Genomic DNA, 22,481 nt, shown 5'->3' on the forward strand with positions numbered 1-22,481 from the left:
ATTTCCACATTGATCAAAGCTGATTGCTTTCGGACATTTCCGGTGATCGCGACCGGAAAAATACTGCCAGAATTAGTGTCGCTTTTATTATACGAAAAAGCCTAATCCACATGCGGCGAGCGAAAACTGTTGAATATTTATCTTCCCAAAGTTGAGCAAATTAAATAGACAGGCGACCTCCGTTGTTAACTCGTAGATATTATGATTTATATGTGATATAAAAGTTTTAAGAAGTTGTGAGCCGACCGACCGCTTCTCGGAAAAAAGCCTTTTACAGACATACACAAAAAGCGAACATACATACATACACACATTTTCACTTTTATATTTATAGATGAGGCGGGTGACTCATGTTTTATTGATTAAGATTTGGAGCGAAAAGAGGGAGGAGGGTAATGGGGAAATAAATTAATGGATCCATTCTTTCATCAGAATTTTTGAAAACTGGTGATACAGAAGCAATTTTCCAGCAGTCAGGAAAGCAAGGTTTAGTAAGGCATTTGAGTAATTTGGAGAGAATTAGATCAACCTCAGTAGTTTTTTCTTAATAGTGTAGCAAAGATGAGATCAGGCCCACATACCTTCTAGGTGTCTAGGTTTTTATAACATGAACATGAGAAGTGTTGATTTTCAGATCATCGAGTGTGACCTTTGTCCGCAAAGAAATTTGGGAGGAAATGGTTTATTGGGTTTAAAGTGGAATTGAAAGTGAACTACTTGACCATCAGATTAGCCTTCTCCGTAAACAATGTTAAGGTTGTTGGATAGTTGGGGGGAGGGGATTCTTTGGACGATTGTTCTCATCTTGAGTGTTATTTTCTGAATTTTTTTGTTTCTAGATGTACATATCACTATTTATTATTACATCTTTGGAATGAAAAAAAAATTTGGAAAAAAAAAAAAAAAAGTTGAATTTAAAACACACGTGGGGAGCCATCTTAAGCCACCATGTTTTATTTTGCAAAAGAAGGTATGAGTTTGCATCAACCAAAACATTGTGCAAATAACATTCAAGATGAGTAGTCTGAAGAATCAAAATAATATGAACAATCAATCATCTCGAAAATTCAGGTTTTGATTTGATTCAGTATTTTGTTCTTGTTTAAGCTTTTGTTTTAAAAATTAACATAGTTTATAAAGTTCCCTCTGTCACCAAATGAATCATGATTGACATCTAAATTTAATTTTTCATTTTTAATAAATTTCTAGGCTTTGCTAGCCAATATGGCTGCCTTGTTTGCCATTTACCATGGACCTGCAGGATTGAAGCAGATTGGGGAGAGAATACATTATGCTGCTTTGCTGCTCCAGGAAGGTACCTTCTTCAATTTATTTCTTTTATCCAAATTGAAGCTAAAAATATTTAGTAACAGATAATTTTATTTTAAGGATACAGCTTGAGTGTTAGAGCAGTGGTTTCCAACCTTTTTTTTTTTTATACTGAACAACCCAAAAACAATATTTGATACATTTTCCATCACTACAAAATTGTAATACCTAGTCATATTTGTTTTTTTGAACTTTTGAAATCAGTATTATATATATTATATTATATATATTATTAGCGAGTATTTAGCAACTGAGCCCTAAAAAAAAGAAAAATGTTTCAATTGAGTGAGTACGCAAAGAAACAAAAAAAAAAATGAAAACAGCAGCAAGAAAAAAAATAGCCGCAGTAGTCGGATTGAATCTGTAACGCTAAGAGGAAAAGGGGGTGAAAAAAAGCCAACCATTTAGTCGTCATGGCCACGGTGGCTTATGACATGTAGGGCATTCAAAATAAGCTTAGTCATTGCAAGGCATATGATGGCTGCAAAAATGTTGACGAAAAAAGTGACCCTCCTTGTAAAAAAATGACTCAGTTGACAGTGAAAGAATTAATGTTTTTGGCTAATTTTTAAATGTTTGTCAGCCAATTTTGTCTGTTGATCGTGTGTGTCAAAAGTTTTAGTGAGATGTACAAACATACATACATTCACACATTAACAGACAGGTGAGATTTATATAATAGAGATTATTATATATATTATAATTATATTATTATATATTTGGTGCAATAGATGATTGGCTCCATAATAATATAAATATCAATAGATGATTATAAATACCAATATCAATAGATAATTGGCTGCATAATAATACCAAATCTATATAAATAAAAATGTCATATTTAAGCATATTTTATGAACAAGTAATGCTGGGTGGTATGATAGTACTTTATAAAGTTTCAGCTAGTCTGTGTGTCTATGTGTGTATAATATATTATATAAATGTAAAAGGGCATTAGAAGAAGGCTCTAGCAATGCAGGGAACTGGCTGTTAAAATGATGTGACATATAGAGGAACAAAAGAGGGTCTTGAAGAGCTTGTTTTTTTGATATTTTCATATATCTATTTTCCAGTTCAATCACAGATACATCACATCATTTTAACACCCGGTTCCTTGCATTGCTATAACCTTCTTATACTCTTCCACGTTTATTTATCTGCAATGCTTCAAGCAAACTACCTTTCCCTCTTATAATATAAATATATAAATGTCTATTATTCCAGGTGTTCGCCAGGCAGGACATACACCGTGCAATGATCTAATATTTGATACAGTAAAGTTCATTCCAAATAAAAATCTATCTGAGATCCGACAGAGAGCCGAAGAGATGAAGATAAACCTCCGCTACTTTGAAGATGGATGTGTGAGTAAAATGACCTGGCTGACATGACTTCTCACGGTTTTGCTATCCAATTTTCTATGAACAAAATTTTGGTTATTGATAAAGCACAACTGTAGATGAAACAAAAATTAAAAATAAATGACTTATTAAATTTTTAGAAACGAGGTTCAGTTTTATAATCGGCCTCTTATTTTATTTTTGATAAAGACTTTTTTTTTAAAGTGAAACATTATTTTACATTCAATTTATTAAATGTATTGAACACTGCTCTAAAAAAGTGAACATTAAGTTATTTTATAAGTTTAAATATCTTAATTTAATTTTTTTTTATATCTTAAAATTATTCCAAAGAAACGTTTTTAAAGATTTTCCCGGTTCGTTCAAATTCTTTTAAAGTTGTTTTCTAAATATAAATTTTAGTGCTTTTATTTCTTTCAAAAGGATTATAATCTAATGACGAACTCTGATTCAAGAAGTTATGATAATCATAAAGATTTGTGTCAAATCACAAAATGTGATTTCTAAAATAAATGTGTATAGGCGGTAAAAATGATTTACATTATTTATTTTTTTTAATGAAATTTTTTAAAAATATTTTATTTTAATGAATTTTTTTCATTTGAATAAATTTTTTTTTTAAATGAGATGTGAATGCTTGTTATGTTGATTAATCAAACTATTATTCTCATCTTGAGTGTTATTAGCACAACGTTTCTGTAGTAGAGAAAAAGAAGCGTGTTTTCAACACCCGAAGAAGGTTGCAGGTTGCAGCGACCGAAACATTGTTCTAATAATACGCAAGATGAGAATAATAGTCCGATTAATCAACATAACACAAGCATTCACATCTCATCTAAAAATTCAGAATTGCAGAAAAGAACATGTTTGAAATGTGTTAATATACTATAAGAACAAACATTCACAAAATGGAGTTGTATGGGCTGGAAGTACTGCCCTGTGAAAAATAAAACAAAGTTAAACTTAAACAAAACTTTAATAAAGCGTTAAAAATGAAAAAGTTTGTTTTCATGGAAATTATTAGTGCAACTTTAATATAGTGTGTCTTCGAAAAAATGCATTCCAGAGGAAAACATTATTATGTATTTACGTGTCATGCCGAAATTAGTATAAATTTTAAAAATATGAAAAATAGTCCAGTAGAAAAATAAGTGAAAACAGAATTTTTCACTGTAAATTAACTCTTTTAAATGCTTGAAGTCGGGTGGTTTCAAGACAGGCATCTTGCTTATTCTCAATAATACTACATGCTTTTTTTTTTCCAAAAATTAGCTTTAGCACATCTACTGGATGATGTTTTGCAAATATTGGAATTTATTCTAATTTTGACATTACTCACAAGTATGTAATAATTTTCCCTGAAAATGCCTTTGTTCGAAAATACATGATTGGGTTGAATGACATAGTCTAGCAAAGTTGCGCCAAATTATCTATAAAAAATCCTATGAGAGAAATATTTTTTATATATACTTTAATGTTTTTTAATTGTTTTTTTTTTTTATTGAGATATTCTGTATAAGAAACTTTATTTATTCAAGAAATTTTGTGATTAATTTTTTTTTTTATAATTCAGTACCAGATTTTACGTTCTTTCAGTAGCGATAGTTTCCCTGATTAATGTTTTTGTACTCTTCGTGCAGCCATTCCTTGTTTTTGATTAAAGCAGAATTAAAACATTATTTTTATTACTATGTAATATGAGTCTTATTCCAAAAGTAAGGCCACCTATTTTTTTTTTAACTCAAAATGTTGAAGAACTATGAAGACAGGAGTGGTATCATTAAAATCAGCAACCTTTTGTGCTCCATATTTTTTTTTCTACATGGTCACTGTTATTCTCAATGCATTTTGCCAAGAATTCAATGACCCATCTCTGCTCTGATGCAAGTGATTGCTTTCTTAGTCTCACGCCGTCACTATCTGCAACAGATAAAACTTTCAGGTCATGAATGCATAGGTTCAGTCGTCATAACAATGTGATTTGCAATCCCCTCTGATCAACTCTGGTGGCATAAAAAATAGAGGCGTTACTTTTGGCATGAATCTCGTACATTGTGACATTAAAATGTTCCCTATTTAATAAAATATCTGAAAAATAACATAAAACCATTTTATTATCTATACACATTTTTTTTTGTCCCCGATGCATACCAAAATCACAGAAAATTTCAAGTTCTTTGATATATTTAAGTTAGAATTGGAATAAAAATGTAGAGATAAGCAATAAACATTCTATTCTGAAGATACATTTTCTATTAATTTTGCACATGAAAATCAATTTAAAAACTGTTGGATAGATGGGCATTCTCTTATAGACATTTGGAAGCTGGTGTTGCAACATTTAATCAGGAATCAGAAAAATCAGAACTTTTGGTGCATCAGAATCGGAATTGAAAAAAAAAATTGTGCCTTTTTTTTTTTTTTTTTTTTTTTTCTGATGCCAAAAACAACTCTTGTTTGATTTGTTTAAAACTTCTCGTCTTCAGGAGGCCTCAAGTTTTGACAAGCTTCTGGGCTTGACCATTACTCCTGATCTTAAATGGAACACGTATATCAAATCTGTTGCCAAGGCCGCTGGAAAAATGGTGGGATCTTTCTATCGATCCAGTAGATATCTCACTGCTGATGCTATTCTCTATCTATATAAGAGCCAGGTACGTCCAAGGATGGAATACTGTTGCCACATCTGGGCAGGAGCTGCTAGAAAGGACTTGTCCTGCCTTGATAGAGTTCAAAATAGACTTCGTAGCCTCGTAGGAGATGTCCTTTTCTCCTCCTTACAACCTCTATCTCACAGAAGAGATGTTGCGAGTTTGTCTCTGATGTATCGTTATTTTCATGGAAAGTGTTCAACTGAGCTTCAATCTATGGTCCCCCCTCGCCAAACTTTCACAAGAAACACTCGTCTAGCTGTAAACACTATCAATAATTTCCCCCACTCTTTATCTGTCCCTAAACCTAAACATAGATTCCATGAACAAAGCTTCTTTCTTAGAACTGCACGCCTGTGGAATTGTCTTCCGTTTTCCTGCTTTCCGGCTGACTACAATATGGTTGTGTTCAAGTCTAAGGTAAATAAGTTCTTGATGAGCCGTTCCATATAAGTTATTAAATTTACCAAATTTTCATTACTAATGATTACTATATTGACCAACTTCTACTGTACACTCTTTAACCCTTATTCTTGAGTGGCCTCTGGGCCTTGATAATGTGGTGATGCCTTTGTAAAAAAAAAAAAAAAAAAAAAAAACTTAATTTTCCATTTCTTGGTACTAATGATAAATATTGATTTATTGACCACTTCCACACTAATGTATTTTTATATTTGTGAAAATACATGCACATATTACATGGGCATTTATACTAATTTTAAAAGAATCGGAATCTATAATTTAGAATAGAATTTGGGGAAAATATTGGAATTGTTGTATCACTTTTTAATACATAAAAAAATCCTATTTGAAACTTATGTGTAATTTATAATTAACAGTAATTTAAAGATATTTGGATGTATCTAAAATAAGATGCATTGATTTTTTTATTTTTTTTACACGGTGGTCATCACTTATCAAGGCCTGGAAGCCACTCAGGGATAAGGGTTATTGCAAGTACAGTACGTTAGTGTGGAGATTTAATGAAGTGTTTACTTAAGAGGGCGGTTCATTAGGAATTTGTTAACGTTGGACTTGAAGACATCCAAGTTGTAGTCAGGTGGGAAGCAGGCAGAATTATATTAACAAAATTCAGAAGATCGAAATATTGAATTTTAAGGTAAACTAATGGCCTCTATTTGATTGTAATGTCACAGTAATGAACATATCCAAAAATGACGAAAAACGATAAAGTAGAATATTAATTATTAATGAAAAGTTTTCAAAGGCAGTTTAGCAAAAATTGAGTTTTGTTAAATTGGCCTAAGATATTCATTTTTTTTTTTTTTTTTGCCAAACTAATTTTACTAATTGTCTTTTTTTTTTTTTTTTTTACACAGTGATCACCACTTATCAAGGCCCGGAAGCCACTCAGAGATAAGGGTTATTGCAAGTACATCACGTTAGTGAGGAGATTTTATGAAGTGTTTAATTAGGGGGGCGGTTCATTAGGAATTTGTTAACATTAGACTTGAAGACATCCAAGTTGTAGTCCGGAGGGAAGCAGGCAGACGGAACAGAGTTCTACAGGCGTGCAGTTCTAAGAAAGAAGCTTTGTTCATGAAATCCGCGTTTTGATTTAGGCACAGATATAGAGTGGGGGAAATTTTTCACAGTGGATTCAGCTAGACGGGTGTTTTTTGAAAAGTATTTCCATACTTTGATCGTTTTTCATAATTTTTGGATATGTTCAGTACTGTGACATGATAATTAAGTACATATATTAAGAAAAATAGTATATCAAAGTTAATTGTAACAGATGGAAAATAATATATCAAACATAATCTGTTGTTATATATATGTTCAACTATGATAAAATAAAAAAAAAATGTAATGCCAACTTAGCTGTAACAAACCATAGTCGGGCAGAATCTTTCACAAAAATGCTATGGCATATACAATAAAAATCAGTAACAATCAAATAGCACAATCCGTTTGGCAATTTCTCAATACATGAGTGTACATACTCCATTAAAAATGGCAAAAAACAAAAATTATCTTTGCCTGTGTTCACACATTTTTATCATAAAATAATGTCTTGATCTAAAGTTAAAAAAAATAAAAATGTCTCAAACTAGAAAGTTTAAGAAAAAAAAAAGATCGATATACAAAAGAAAATGGAAATAAATGTAAGATTTCTTTTCAAAAACATTTTAGACGATGGATGGTGAATATTATTCCTAATTTTTGCCATATGATTTTTTTTTTAACCATCTTTGGTTTTACAGAAGGTCACTGTGCAGAGGGAGACAACTTCATTTTACTAAGAGATACATTATTTTTTCATCTCATAATTTACGACGCTACTAATAACGATATTTTTATTAAATCAAAGCATAAAAAAAAAGAAAGCTGTGACAATATTTTTCTTTTAACGTAACAAAGTTGATAAAATTAATAATACAAAATGTAGTCTTTACACGACTATTAAGAGAATTGTTTTTGTTTTCATGTCACTTTTTTTTCTTTTTTTTTTTTTTTCGACTACATTACAAAAAATGGAAATGCAACAATAATTGTAGAGGAATTATTTTTCATCTCATAATTTAGGATGAGAAAACAATGATATTTTTATTAAGTCAAAACATAAAACAAAAAAAAAAACTGCAGCGTTTTTTTTTTTGTTTTTTTTTATGTAATAAATTTGATAACATTAAATAATATAAAATATAGTCTTCATGCGGCTATTAAGAGAATCGTTTCTGTTTTCATATCCCAATTTACGATGCTAAAACCAATGATATTTTCATCAGATGAAAACATTTGAAAAAGAAAGTTGCGGCAACCGTTTCTTTTTTTTTCTTCCACCTACATTTTTATTAAAAAGTAAATATTATGGTGAGGTTTTATAAAAATATTTAGTCTTTAAGCTTAAACCCATAGAATGAAAACATAAAAGAAATGGAATTTTTACAACTATGTTTTTTTTTGTGGGAGGTGGGTGGGGTATTACTTTTTTAAATTAACAAATAAATGTATGGTAAGATTTTCTTTTTTGCAAAAATAAAGGAAAATGCAACAATAGTTGGAAGAGGAAATTGTGATTTTTAACAAACAAATTCTTTAATAAAACAAGGATGAAACTTTTTTTTTTTTTTTTTTTACTGTAACAAAGCTAATTATATTAATAACACCAGCATTTAGTTTTTAATATTACAAAAATGAAAATTTGACGATAGTTATAGAGGAATTGTAATTTTTATTAAGCAAAATTGCGATTTATTTTATATTAGCAGGCATACCCATCATTGCCCGGGTGTTAGGGTGGTGGTGGTAAAGTAAAGAATAAGTGAAATAATAACCCTGTTTAACGAAAAGGAACGTTAAAATTTCATTCCAGTATTTTTTAAGCAACTAAAAAACGAAATAAAGCGAAAATATGGCATAAATAATCCTTCGATTTGGTTAAGTCCATGGTGTGTTTCACCCAGTAGAAAGCATAGAACGAAAAGGAACGTTAAAATTCCATTCCAGTTGTTTTAAGCAACTACAAAATTAGAGAGAAAAGATTTTACTACCTCCATTGATTTTAACCGATTGTGGCAATGAACTCTCAACAGAAAAAATATAGGAATCTATGATTATTGAGGAAGTGGAGAGGTAATATGCCTGTAACACACCTCAGATATTGTGCTGCAGTTTGTGCATATTACATTTGCATGAAATGTCTTGATTTTTAATCCTATTAAGGTCAAAATCATAGGGGAAAAATGAGTTCATTTTATATATATAGGGATGAAACTTTTTTTTACATGAATAATTTAAACACGTATATTGCTCCCTGATACAACTTAATATTCTTGGGAATATTTGACCAGTTTCTCGTTTCCGCCACAAAATTCCATCAGGTGGAGATGGAACATTCCTGCTGTTGCACCCAACAATTTCCTTATATGTCTCTTTGCATGAGGCCGAAACCCTGAAAAAATGTACCTGTAAATTTAATACTGAAACATAAATTTTATTGTTATTTGTAAATTTTTTAAAAGAAAACTAACCTTTGATAGTTTGGGTATGTACAGTGACATCAGGATTGACAAAGTTGTCCTCGTGGACAACTGTGGCATGCTGATAAATTCCATTTGTCCTTCCATTTTCATAATGTTCTAATCTGTTGTATGCTGCCCAGCCATCGGAGATTATTCTTGTTCCCAGCGCTATCCAGGAACGAATTATTGGGAATAATGTTTCAGTCCCTTCTTTCTATTGCCGTTATGTTGCATCTATGTTGTCCTCTCTCCACTGCTCCGAACACCCAAACACTGTCTCTAATTCTTCCTCTATTATATTTCCTCTTGAAGAAATAAGACTCATCTATCTCCACTTCCTTGGCAGTACCATCTTCATGCAACCTACCAAATGAAGTTCATCCAATCTACAATTGTGCGTGATGATACAATAATTTCCTAAACAGACATCATCAATAATTTAAGAGCAGTACTAAATAAAAATTTATACCAATTTAAATATAGAAACATTTTATTTAATTTGGAACCTTAAGGGTTTAATTTCCGAATCAACATTGAATTAGTTTTAGAAAATTGATAATTATCTTTCCAGAGATTCTTAAATTTGATTTATTTGGACATGAAATTTAAGTTTTTTTTTTTTTTACATATTTAAAAAAAAAGTTCTTTTTAACGTATGAAGAAACATTTTTCTCCTTTCAGAGATTAACTTTTGTCTTTTATCTTTCAAAGACAATCAAAATTTCAATGTAAACAAAAAACAATATATAAATCTCTTTTAAGAAGCATAAGCCTCTGTTTTATTTATTTCTTTTTTGGGCTGTTTTCGCCCATACCAATAAATCAATATATATAATTTTATTTGTAAATTTTTTTCGATTTTTTATTTCAGGTTGGTATATCTGTTGATGAAACTCTCCAACAAAAAGATCTAAATGACATTCTGAAAATCATTGGCTGCTCTAAGACTGCGGTGAGTTATCCAGAAAGATAATAATGTATCGCAATATTAAATATTAGTATTGGGACAATTAATCGGAATTGGAAATCGGAAAAATTAGAGCCTATTTTCTGATGCCAAAACCGATTACTTACATTCTTTTTTTATTTGATTTTAGTTTAAGAAATATCTTCCACTACTTGTAGTAATAACAAAATAAATATTTATTCATTTAAACTTCCAGTAAGACTAAAATCTCCAGATCACCCCCTTCACAAGTGCAAAATCCCATCCTTACGCAGTAGATCTGTAGATGTAAGAAAGTCTTCTACTTTAATAGTTTCTTCCTCAGATCTGCAAGACTCTGAAACCCCCTTCCGGGTTCCTGCTTTCTCGACTGTACTGACATGCAGAAGTTCATGTTTAATGTGAACAGACATCTTGCTGCTCAACTCCCTACATAATATCCCTGCAACTTTTGTCCCTGATAGTAGCCCCCTACATCAAATGGTACTGTGCCCCTTGTTTGGGGTGCAAATGTAAAAGAAAAAGAAAAATTAAAAAAAAAAACAAAATGCAAACAAAAAAAAAATATAAAAGCTTGTTGATATAATTTGAATTAAATTAAATTTTATAAAACAAATCTGTCTAATTTCTTATTACTTTTAATGATTATTAAATCTATATATCTATAAAAGTGAACGTGTGTGTGTGTACATTTCCCTAGGCAATAACTCTGTCAATTTTAAGTCTACAGGCTCGAAATTTGATATACAAGGTACTGAGATTTGGGAAAATCTTTGTAATCCGTTTTCAGCCAGAAATTTGGCTGTTAAGGGGTCAAATTTCAACGATTTGACCTTTAAGAACTTTACCAAACTCCTCCGTCAATTTTGAGTCTAAACACCTGAAATTTTAGATATAGGTTCCTTGAACATGGATCTAACTTAATAAAGTGATTTGATCCCGAAACAATAAATTTTAAGGGGTCACAATAGGGGGTCAAAGTTTAAAAAACTGAAATGCTAGTTATTTATATATTTCAAATATGTATGTGTCTGTAATTTTGTTTTTAAATTGGAAAAAGAATTTCTATTTTTTTTTAATTTTCTATCTAGGAAAACCTAGCCGAAATAATCGGCAGTGAGCCTGCAGAAAGTATCCAGAAATCGTCTTTGAACCGAACTTCCGAATACCTGACTCATGCAATATTTAACAAGTATGTACCTTTTTGTATTTTCAAATATTCTTTATTCAATCTACATTTATTTTTGCTACTTGTGTTACAGACTGTGGTATTTGTATCAATGTATGTGTTATAACGTATGTATGATGGCACCAAATAATGACATGTTCATATTATATATGGATGTGTGTGCGTGTGTGTGTGTTTTTAATACACAATATACGGCATAATCATGTTGACACACCGATTCTCGTCAGATCACCGAAGTTAAGCAACGTTGAGCCTGGCTAGTACCAGATGTGACCATTTGGGAATTCTAGGCACTGTATGTGCTCTCCGCTTATCTCGCCATTGTTTCCAGTCGTCCTGAACCTCAACTTGCCACTGGTATTCAACAATGTCAACTCAGGAGAGGTGTGGCTGGAGATTGCGCAACTCTTGCCACAAAAATTTCATGCACAGGCACCCTTACAGTGGGTATCCATAGTCTGTCAAGACTGAAGGAAGCCTTTGTGTTTATGTATGTATGTATGTATTTGTGTGTGTGTGTATATTTTGTATTTATGTATGTTTATGTATATGTTTATGTATGTGTATATGTGTACATATATGCATATATATATATGTAATTATGTGTGTACGTACATATATCCATAGTCTGTCAAGACTGAAGGAAGCCGCCACCACTATGTGTTTAACATATCAATAAACAGTTCGATAAATGATATGTTCATATTATATATGCATGTGTGTGTGCGTGCATATGTGTTTGACATATGAATAAACAGTTCAATAAACATTTGGCAGTTTTGTTAGTGAACTACTAACCTTAGTCCAACAAAATGACCCTTATCGACAAAGAGACACATAAACATGTATACCTTCAGTCATGTTTCTTTGTCACATCTTCTGGCCTTTAGTTCACTCGTCTTGTGGGCGCTGGAATAAATATCTCCAAACTTGAATAACATGCATAAGGAAAACACATAGAAATTCTCATAGTTTATTTTCGGATGAATGTCTAATGGAGTCGCACTGCCGGTTCGTCTCTTCCTGGGGCAACATTTGATAACTGTTTGCTTCTGTTTCCAGAATCAACTCTCTGATTATCTTGTGAACTACATTTTGAATGTCTGTTGCTCATACCCAGACCTTGACTAACTAACCCATTCGATTCCTGTCTTTATTATATAAGCTGCTTTTATTGTTCTTAAAAATTTGACTTCTTCTGTAACTACAATTGCACCACCTTTGACGTTTGAAATAAGACCAATGTTTATTGTCATCGACTGTTATTTTTCTCCTTTGTAAATTCATTTCTTGTCAAATATTTATTTGTTTCCAAACTGTATATTCTAACATTCCTTAACCTTACTTGTGCAAACTACATATTTAGGAAATCTACTCCATTCTCATTACCATAAGGCTACAATATTTTACTCTTAATTACTTGTTGACTTGCCGTCTACATTAGTCATTCAATAATTGTTTTACTTTCCTCATAGATACCGATCGGAAACAAACATAGTGCGATATATGAAACAAATTGAAAATAAAGACTTGTCTCTTGTCCATTCGATGATTCCTCTTGGATCCTGCACAATGAAACTGAACAGTTCCACAGAACTTATGGTAAGTTTAATGCCAGAGGACTTTGTTTTGTTTATAAGGGAGATAATCAATACAAATGGATGATAATTAGAATATTACTTACTTCCTTAAAATATCCAATTTTCTATTCATTTTTTTTTCTTCATGGGAACGTTATGAATTCAGCCTTCTAGTTATAAGTGCATACACGTATTAATACAATGTTTTATGTCAGAATTTTGTTTTACTTCATTATCATCTTTCAATTCATAGTAAGTCACTACCTTATTTCAATAATTAGCTCTTTTTTTATGTGCATATACAGCATTCTAACATTGACACACCAGTTCTTACTAGATAACCAAAGTTGAGCAACATTGAGCCTGGTCAGAATCAAATGAGTAGCCATTTGAATATACTAGTGTTATGATGTCAAAAACACTGTAAAGTAAAGTAGTCGATTATTATGATGAGTTATTGATTTATTATAATGGTTGATTATTATGATTGTAATTGTTAGATAGAATGTCAGAAAGAATGTTATCAAAGTGAAATAAATATTTACAAATAAAATTATGTTAAAATTGTTCTCAAAAATGTTAAATTAGTGAAAAAGAATGTTGGAACATAAACAAAATACTTGACGAAGGCAGATGATCCGATTTGTGTCCACTTGATCATGTGAAGTAAATAACGTAACAAAATAGCTTGGTAATAAAAAGTACCGTAGGTGAGATTTGAACTCAAACTGTTTTTATGTATGATATAGCTTGGTAATGCACGTAATGAGGTAGTTTAGAGTTTGGAAAACTTGAACAAGTTGACACTAAAGATATTGTCTTCGCGTTTCGGAACTTTAGCATAATGTAGAAAATTACGTCCTGCAGCTCGGATGGAATGTCAAGAATAATGTTATATCAAATGTATAATCTATTGTTTGGGTTCCTTCGGAGAGAGATGGACTTGAATAATAAAGAGACAAAGAAACAACAGAGAAGTTATATGTTTTTTTTGCAAGTGTGCTACATAGACTGAATGTTAATGAACTGTTTTATTATATGTGAAACCTCCACACGCATACTAGATGCCACAACATAATGCTAGGCATATATGGGAGGATAAAAACACTTTTCTACAAACTTAAGTCTTTAAAATCAGAATGCAGGTGACCACCATAAAAAAGCTGTTTTCAACATGTCTCTATACTCATTGTGATAAAGACATGGGGAAAAATCTATAAAATGAATGAACCTGTGCTAAAAAGAAAATAAGGTACACCAAAAATCATGGAAAGTGATTAAGTAGTTTTATTTTTATAAGTAAAATTAATTTTAAGCAAACTTGAGTTTTTCCAATGCCCCCCCCCCATTCCACTTCAGCATGAACATGCTTTTGTATGTTAAACATGGCTTTCTAAAATCTTGCAAAAGCTTGAATTATTTGGCGTTATCTCCTTTGTGGCATTGTGAGATCATTGCTCATAGTTATGCATAAAATTTGATTTCTTTGTTTAAAAAAATAAAACTAGTTGGTTATTTTTTTTTAATTTTTGTGTACAATAATTTTTTCTGTCTCATATACTTACATCATACGCATAAGTTCATTTCTTCTTGGCCTTTTGGTCAAGATCAAAGTGTAGTATCTGTTCTTCAGATGCTGCACTTCCATTTCTTGTTCTCTTTCGGTGGAGGAGAAATCCTTCACGACTGAGACAATTTTTATTTTTGTACCTTTTCTCCACGTTAAAAAACTACCCTGGTGTCTAACTTTGTCCCGTGGGGAGGCATAGTAAATAGGTACATCATACATATTTTTAAAATTTTTATTCAGGTGGTGGTGATGGGAGATTGGAACAAGCATAAAAAAGAAAATAGGATTTTAGTAAACAAGGGAGATAATTAGACATTACTTTGCTTTATTGAATTAAAAACTTAAATTGTTAAATTGATTTTTTTTTTTACAAAATTAGTATGAATAATTTCTTCTCTCCTCAGCTATGATTGTATGCAACATTCAGTGCATTTTCACATTACTTGGAAAATATGATCAATAAAATTATACTTGTTATGGTGAAATAAAATTTAAAAAAAAAACAGTTAACCAAATTTTGTTGTTTTTTTTATTCTTTAAGATATTCACTTTATCATATTTCTGTCGCTATATACACCTTGCTAAATGAAATAAGAATTCACCATTTGCAACAAAAGCGATTACACCATGATATGAATAAAACAAAAACAAAATAGTAGCTATGAACTAATCTACGAATCCGAATGAAAAAAATTGAATTTCTTCTACTGTATAAATAAAAGGATCTTGATTTTTCAAGATTATAGGAAAACAATAAAACACTCCCTCTGCTAAACTCTAACACTCACTGTTCATAGCTGCTTCTAAATCGTGTTTCTGGGCAACAATATATTTTGGTCTCCCATTTGTTAATTACTACATTTAATCCTATTAGACTTGCTCTCCCTAATATGTAATTTTGCGCTTTATCTTGAAAATGCCTTACTTGCATTATTACCTTGAAAAGGTCTTGAACATATGGAAAATGTCTTGAAAAGGGCTTAACAATCATTTATATTCAGTAAAATTTTGTGTCAGAATATTAAAAATAAATTCTGAATAAATACTATTAAAATATTTTTAAATGTTAGAAGCAAGACAAATGTCAACTGTATTAGAAGCACTATTGATATAAAATTTAAAGTTTAACGGTTTATAGACCAAACAAGTGCAGAATTTTTTTTTAATTAACAAACATATTTTATTAAAATCAAATTTGATATTTCAATCCATAACAAAATCTTCAAGAAATATTTTTCTTTTCTTTTTTTTTCTTTTACGTACAATGTTGTTGAAGATAATGGCTGGCAGGTCTTTCTCAGACGTTTTGGTAAGGGTAATGTCCCATTTGGTAGAAGAGTGCTGGTAATGGCGTGTATTATAAATAACTGTTTGGTCTTTAAACCATTAAACTTTAAATTTCATATCTAATATAGTAGACTTTTATTGTTTACAATACATGCCAGACCCGCATTCTTCTACTAAATTCTGAGAAAGACATGCTAGGCATTACCTCCAACAACATGGTACATAAAAAAAAGAAGAAAAAAAAACCAACGTGCGTTCCTTGAAAATTTTGTTATGGATCGGAATATCTAATTTCATTTCATAAAATGTTTGTTTATTAAAAAAAAAAAAAAAATTCTGCGCTTGTTTGGTCTTTAAACAGTTAAATTTTATATTAGAAATAAAATCAAAATAAATAATTTCTTCCAAAATTTGCATCATATTGTTTCCAAAATTACACCCCTTTATCACGAAACTACCCGATATTATCTATATACTTTACGAATGTGAGATTCAAAATCAAAATAAATACTATTAAAATATTTTTTTAAATATTAATCAAAATATTAGTTTTTTTTTTTGGTTTATTATGTCATTATATATGTATCAAATTTTGTTTTTAAAACTTGAATTTTTTTCTGGAGAAGGTTTTGAAAATCCTTGAAAACGGGCATTGAAAATCTGTATGAACTCTGATTAAATGTCTTTGTCCTTTCAGCCTTGCTCTTGGGAAGAATTTGTTAACTTGCATCCATTTGCACCAATCGAACAAGCTGCAGGTTATGAAGAAATGTTCAATGATCTGGAAAAGGATTTGTGTGAAATCACAGGTTATGACAAAATATCCTTCCAACCAAACAGGCAAGCTATTTCTTAGTATTTGATATTTTTGAGATGAGCATTTGAGAATGTGGTTCTCATCTTGATTGTTGTATTCCCAATGTTTTTGGCCATTGTATACTCTGCCCTTCTTCAGCTACCTTTTGTCGTAGTGTTGGATTAGAATATTCAGGCATTATCTCTTTTTAATCAGATTCAGTTTATCTCCCCTGAATCAAAAGAGTAAAAGTTGCATTTTCAATCAATTTTAATATGTAACCCGGATCAATACATTATTTTTTTATCAGTAATAAAGTAAGGTGGAGGAGATTTTCACACTTGGAAGTCCTCCCACTGTCACCAATAACACTGTAAACAAATTTAATATCACAATTTTGTGAGTTTCATTGTTAGTAAATCATTGGTTGTTACTCCCCTCCCCCTCCTTTTTTTATAAGTGGCTGGAGAAAGGGAAGAAGGCAAGAAATCTATTATAAACAACAGCAGCTGTCTATTCTTGTTTACATAGTTAATAGTGTCATTTCCTAAGTGTTAAAGTGGCTCAATTGTTTAGTCATCATACATAAAAACAGTTTGAGTTCAAATCTCACCTACGGTATAAGACTTTTTATTCTGATGTTGTCCGAAAATTAACTTAAACATTTCAAATTACAGTATTAAGCAGTTTGTTTATTTTTACTTCTTTTGTAATCAACTAACACTCGTGGTAGTGCATGTATATGTGCATATATATGTTATAATGATATAATATGATGCTAATCGGACGCACCGATAGAAAGCGCTTGATTAGAATATGGGTGAACAACAACTTTTGGCCACCATTCTGTACAACATGTCGATTGAAATAAAAAAAGACCTCCTATTGAATCAAAAAGATATCCAGAAAACTCAGAAAAAAGAATATATATATATATAAAGAAAATTAAAACTGTAAGTTGAACTTTACAATCAAAATTTATTGTTCGACTGAATACTCCAAAAAACAATTTACAAACTCCTTATTCCACGGAGTTTCAAAGAATGCTATTCTTATTATTCTTCTCATCAGAAGACATAAAGAAATCAGCAAATTATATTTCTAGTAATGCTAGATATTGCTAGTTAAGGCATTAAGTGAAACCGCAATTTATTGTAGTTATAAATTGGCAAATAAAAAAATGAAAAAATATTGGATATGTAAAAAACTAATATAAAAAAAAAACGCGCATAATATTTCAGCTTGAATGAAACTCCTCTAGAGTTGATCCAAAATGCAAAATAGTTCTTTAGATAGAACGTGTTCCAAGATAAATCCAGCGTGACGATGCATATAATCCGATTGAAAAGTTTTCAAAAATCAGATTGGAAAGTTTACGAAACAGCTGAAATAATAACAATTGTTTTTGTCGGGGCAGTGCAGTAGTCCAAAGAGAAGTTTGTCTCTAGTCAAATGGGATCTAATAGTAAGAAGAGAGAAATCCAAAATGAGAACCTTCATCATTGGCTTAAAAAGAAAAAGTGATTTTAAGCGGGGAGGGGGGGGACAAAAATGTGAAAGCTCATATTACTGTGACCAGAAATTGTCTAGACAGAATGAAACAGATCGTTCTATAAAGAAATTCGATGTCATTATTAAAAGCAAAAGTGTAGGAGTGATGATTATAATTTTTTAAGTGTTGCAGAACCATAGTTTATTAAGGCTGTCAAAATGTCATGATGATGATAAAGATAACAAAATAATAATAATAATAAATGCAAAATAATTCTAATAACAGTATAGTCAATGATCATGGGTAATAATAATAATAATAATAATATTAATTTAGTAATTATAGTTACAAATTTAGTAAAAGGTATAATATATATATATATGTAGCATATTTCATTAAATAAAATAAATGTTTATTTTGTCTATTAATTCTGTTTTTGATCTTTTCCAACTTCCTAATAATGGTCTTCACTTCTGACAGGAACTGGCTGATGTAATCGTTATGTTTCATAAATCTGAATACTTTCTGGATTCATCATCGGAAAAACTAGTCTAACTGGTTTTGAACAATTTATACAATTTTTTATTTTTTAATAACTTGTATATTTATTTCAATGGTTAATTATTTTAATAACTTTACAAACATTTCAGGATGTTACTATTATTATTAAAGTTTATTTTATTGATAGTAGCTTTTTTAGTATATACAATTTTTTTTAGTGTGTGTGTATATATATAATATATATATATATATATGTATTATCCGCACATGGAGAACTATTTTTGATATTCTGGTTCTTTAATTTTTCTTTTCTAGTGGAGCTCAAGGAGAGTATGCTGGACTCTGTGCAATTATGGCATACCTCCGTGATCATGGAGAAACACAACGAGATGTAAGTATTTAATTTTGTGCCTCCACTTTTAAGCTTGTTAATATTTCATCAAATATAATGTTTGATGTAATAAAAAAAAGTAGCGTTAATCAAGGCATTTGTTCTACTAAAATCACTTTTCTGAAGATTTATTGAACACGAGTAGACAAAAAACCTCAAAAACAAAAATCTTGGTTAATATCATCTAAAAAGTAATGGGCTAGTTTACACTATAGTAATAATTACAATTGTAGACAAACGGTTTTACTATGATGTTAGTTTTAAATAATGTACAGAATGACTCATGAAATTTTGTTAATAAAGTTCAAAATGCTTTCTGCAATCCAACCATATTTGGTACAACTAAACTTGTCTGGATTATCCCCCGAGTTTTAGTCATGAATATCCAACTATTTTAACATTAAAAAATGTAATGCTGGAACATAGGAGTTTCACTTTTCCCTCTTTTTCTCTGCATCTGTCTTTCCCTGTTTGCATAATACCTTGTTTTTGTCTCTCTCTTTCCCTCTTGTTTCAATATATTTATCATTTTTGATAATTCTGACTCTCCCTCTTACTATATGATGATGATGATGATTGCAACGTCTTGTCAGACGAGTGCCACTTCCTCAGACATTTAAAATCCATGAGCCCAAATGCCTGAGGGAGTATCTATACAAAGATGATGTTACAGAGTCTTAGCTTTGTACGACAGCTAAGTCTCACTCTCGGTTCAAAATGTTGAGATCCAGCAACAAGCAAGAGCAAGATATCCAGCAACAAATTAAACTGCAGACCAGCTTAATGCGGGTACTGGTCTCCCGCTTTATGGTTTTTTAAATCAGAGATTTGCTTCTCCTAGAAAGGTTGCCTTCACCACAGCTTACGGGAGCCCTCTCCACCCCAATACACATATACACACACACAAATATACACTGTGCTAGTTGGCCCTTGACCCAGAAAAAGAGTTCATTCGCCCTTTGGAAGGTATATATATATATATATATATATATATATATACACACACACACACACCATGCTGATCCTGTGGCTTGAGAGTAGAACTATGAACTAGATCGTAGTAGGTCCAATCTCTGACTCTGGATGAGTTCTAGTCTAGCTGCTCTGAAGTTACAGCAAAACAGTCTGTCTGTGGATGACTTATATTTCTGGGTTTATATTCAACCATCTTCAGTTACATGACACGGACAGTCATTTTCCTCACCTATCTCCCAGATTTTGAAGATCGGCACATCTCTCACTTCTAGATCTATTCCTAACCACAGTACCTGGGGATTGTGTGACAAATGTCTATAGTTCACTTGGGAATGCCCATCACTTTGTTATATTGATTGACATCAACATAAGTTCACAATCAAAATCTGAGGATCTGTTTCTCAAAATGACAAGGTGCTTCAAAAAGGCTGATTTGGAAGCCATCGGAAATGCTAAAATCTTTGCGTCTTAAATCAATCAAGCACTAGTCCACCATCTTTTAAATGCTATGCTTTCTGACGAACAGTATGGATTTAAGCAAAACCTGTGCTACTGTAGATATTTTAACAGTTATCTTTGAACGCATATACTATGCATTGGATAAGCATAGGAAGCTAGAGCTGTTGCCCTTGATATACCCAAAAACTTTGAGACAGTCTGGCATGAAGGGCTTCTCACAAAAATTAAATCCTATGGTATTTCTGGACAACTATTCAATGTAATCAGATTTTTTCTAGAAAAGAAAAAAAAAATTAGGCTGTTCTCAAAACATGATATTAATGCAAGTGTGTCCCAGTTTATTCATAAACGATCTCCCTGACATAACTGGGTATATTTGCTAGTGATAATACACTATATAATATACATGATGGAAGACGAAGCAATGACAGAATCCATAGAAAATGACCTTCAATTGGTAGTGGAATGGAGCCATAAGTGGATGGTAATATTTAATTCTACTAAAATTAAGTTTCCTCCCTTTAACTGCTACAAAAACCTTTTTAACCACTGATTGCCATGACAAATAACATCCTACCTGAGAGCCCATCTTTCAAAGTCCTCTGCCTAAAAATTATAGGTACCATGAATTGGAACAAAAATATTGTGAAGACTGTTGCAAAGAAGTGCTCGAAAATTACTCACACCAGAGAACATCTTATATCTTTACAAAGCTGCAATTCATCCATACATGGAGTACTGTTGCCATATCGGGGCTTGAGTATCTACCACTATTTCTTTCACTCTTAGACTAGATCCAAAAAAAAGTTTCAAATCTAATAGGTTCTGCACTATTGGTCAAGCTCCAACCCCTGTTCTATCGCAGCAATGTCATCTCTGTGCCTGTTTTATAAGTACTTTAATGAAGTTATAGTACTTGTGTCCCCATTACATACTCCCAACTAAGCTATCAAGTAGCAAAATCACACCCCTTAACTAAGGTATGCCAAAAAGCCTACTATTCTAGTAGTTTCCGTCTTCAGACTACTGGACTTGAAAATTCTTTCCCTGTTTCCTGCTTCTCTAGCTATACTAACCTGCAGAAGTTTAAATTTAATTTGAATAGACATCTGCTTGCTAAACTCCACTAAGTTCCCTGTTAGATATGATCCCAATTAGTAGCCCCTTACGTTCCGAGTGGCAATATGCCTTGTTTTAAAATGAGTAAAATAAATAAATGGTTATTTTTAATGGTATAAATCCCTTATCATCCAAATTGTTTCCAATTACAGACTCAATAACGCTATGTTTCTGGCTTCAGAAGATATATATTGGTTGGTTGAATTTCATTGACCAAGATAAAACGTTGATCTACAATCATAATTTTTGGAGGCAGAGGTAGACTTAAAGGGGAAATGTAGAAAGAGTACCAATTTATTTCGTACAATTAGGTAAGCATTGTGTGATAGTATGAACTCCTTTATGATGGATTTAGTTAAGGGAAGAAATATCCTGTTATATTGACTCAGAACTATATTTAGGATGGAAGACTAAAATAAAATTCTATATATGATATGTGTGTAATCTGCATGTAATCTATTAATGTTCAAATCTCCAACACAAATTAAACTGAGGAAATTTACGTGGCTTGGGAACTAATGTTCCTCTGTCACTTTTTTTTTTTTTTTTAGGGCAGGAATTCTAATTCAACAACATACACATAGCAAACTATAATTGCTATTAGTTTAAAAAACAAAAAAAGAAAAAAAAAGTTTTTTTTCTTTCTTTTTTTTTAATAAAAATTGGAAATTTGAAGGGGGAATAACTATATTCTTTTTTTCTACTAGGTTGTGTCTCTTGGATTTTAAAAATAACTTAAGTTGCACAACTGTAATTTAACGCTTTTCAATAAAATTAATAAATTAAATCTAATTATCTCTGCTGCTAAGTATCTTTTGTTACGCTTGTATATTTAAAGTTAGAATC

General features: G+C 31.2%; 1 protein-coding gene and 1 pseudogene across 1 annotated transcript in view; both read left to right on the forward strand.

Moving 5' to 3' along the window:
• Nucleotides 1-22,481, forward strand: part of LOC145296745 (glycine dehydrogenase (decarboxylating), mitochondrial-like) — a 167,808-nt gene that overhangs the window by 110,274 nt on the left and 35,053 nt on the right. Inside the window, exons 9-15 of the mRNA XM_080142778.1 lie at nucleotides 1,210-1,315; nucleotides 2,554-2,693; nucleotides 10,202-10,282; nucleotides 11,368-11,468; nucleotides 12,941-13,067; nucleotides 16,600-16,742; nucleotides 19,007-19,082. Of these exons, the coding sequence (XP_079998904.1) occupies nucleotides 1,210-1,315; nucleotides 2,554-2,693; nucleotides 10,202-10,282; nucleotides 11,368-11,468; nucleotides 12,941-13,067; nucleotides 16,600-16,742; nucleotides 19,007-19,082 (774 nt within the window). The remainder of the gene's footprint in view (nucleotides 1-1,209; nucleotides 1,316-2,553; nucleotides 2,694-10,201; nucleotides 10,283-11,367; nucleotides 11,469-12,940; nucleotides 13,068-16,599; nucleotides 16,743-19,006; nucleotides 19,083-22,481) is intronic.
• LOC145297153 (U2 spliceosomal RNA) lies at nucleotides 14,628-14,760 on the forward strand (annotated as a pseudogene).

The sequence above is a fragment of the Euprymna scolopes genome, chromosome 17 (genome assembly GCF_053919585.1).
Source record: "Euprymna scolopes isolate OS-2025 chromosome 17, ASM5391958v1, whole genome shotgun sequence".
Taxonomy (NCBI): Eukaryota; Metazoa; Mollusca; class Cephalopoda; order Sepiida; family Sepiolidae; genus Euprymna; species Euprymna scolopes.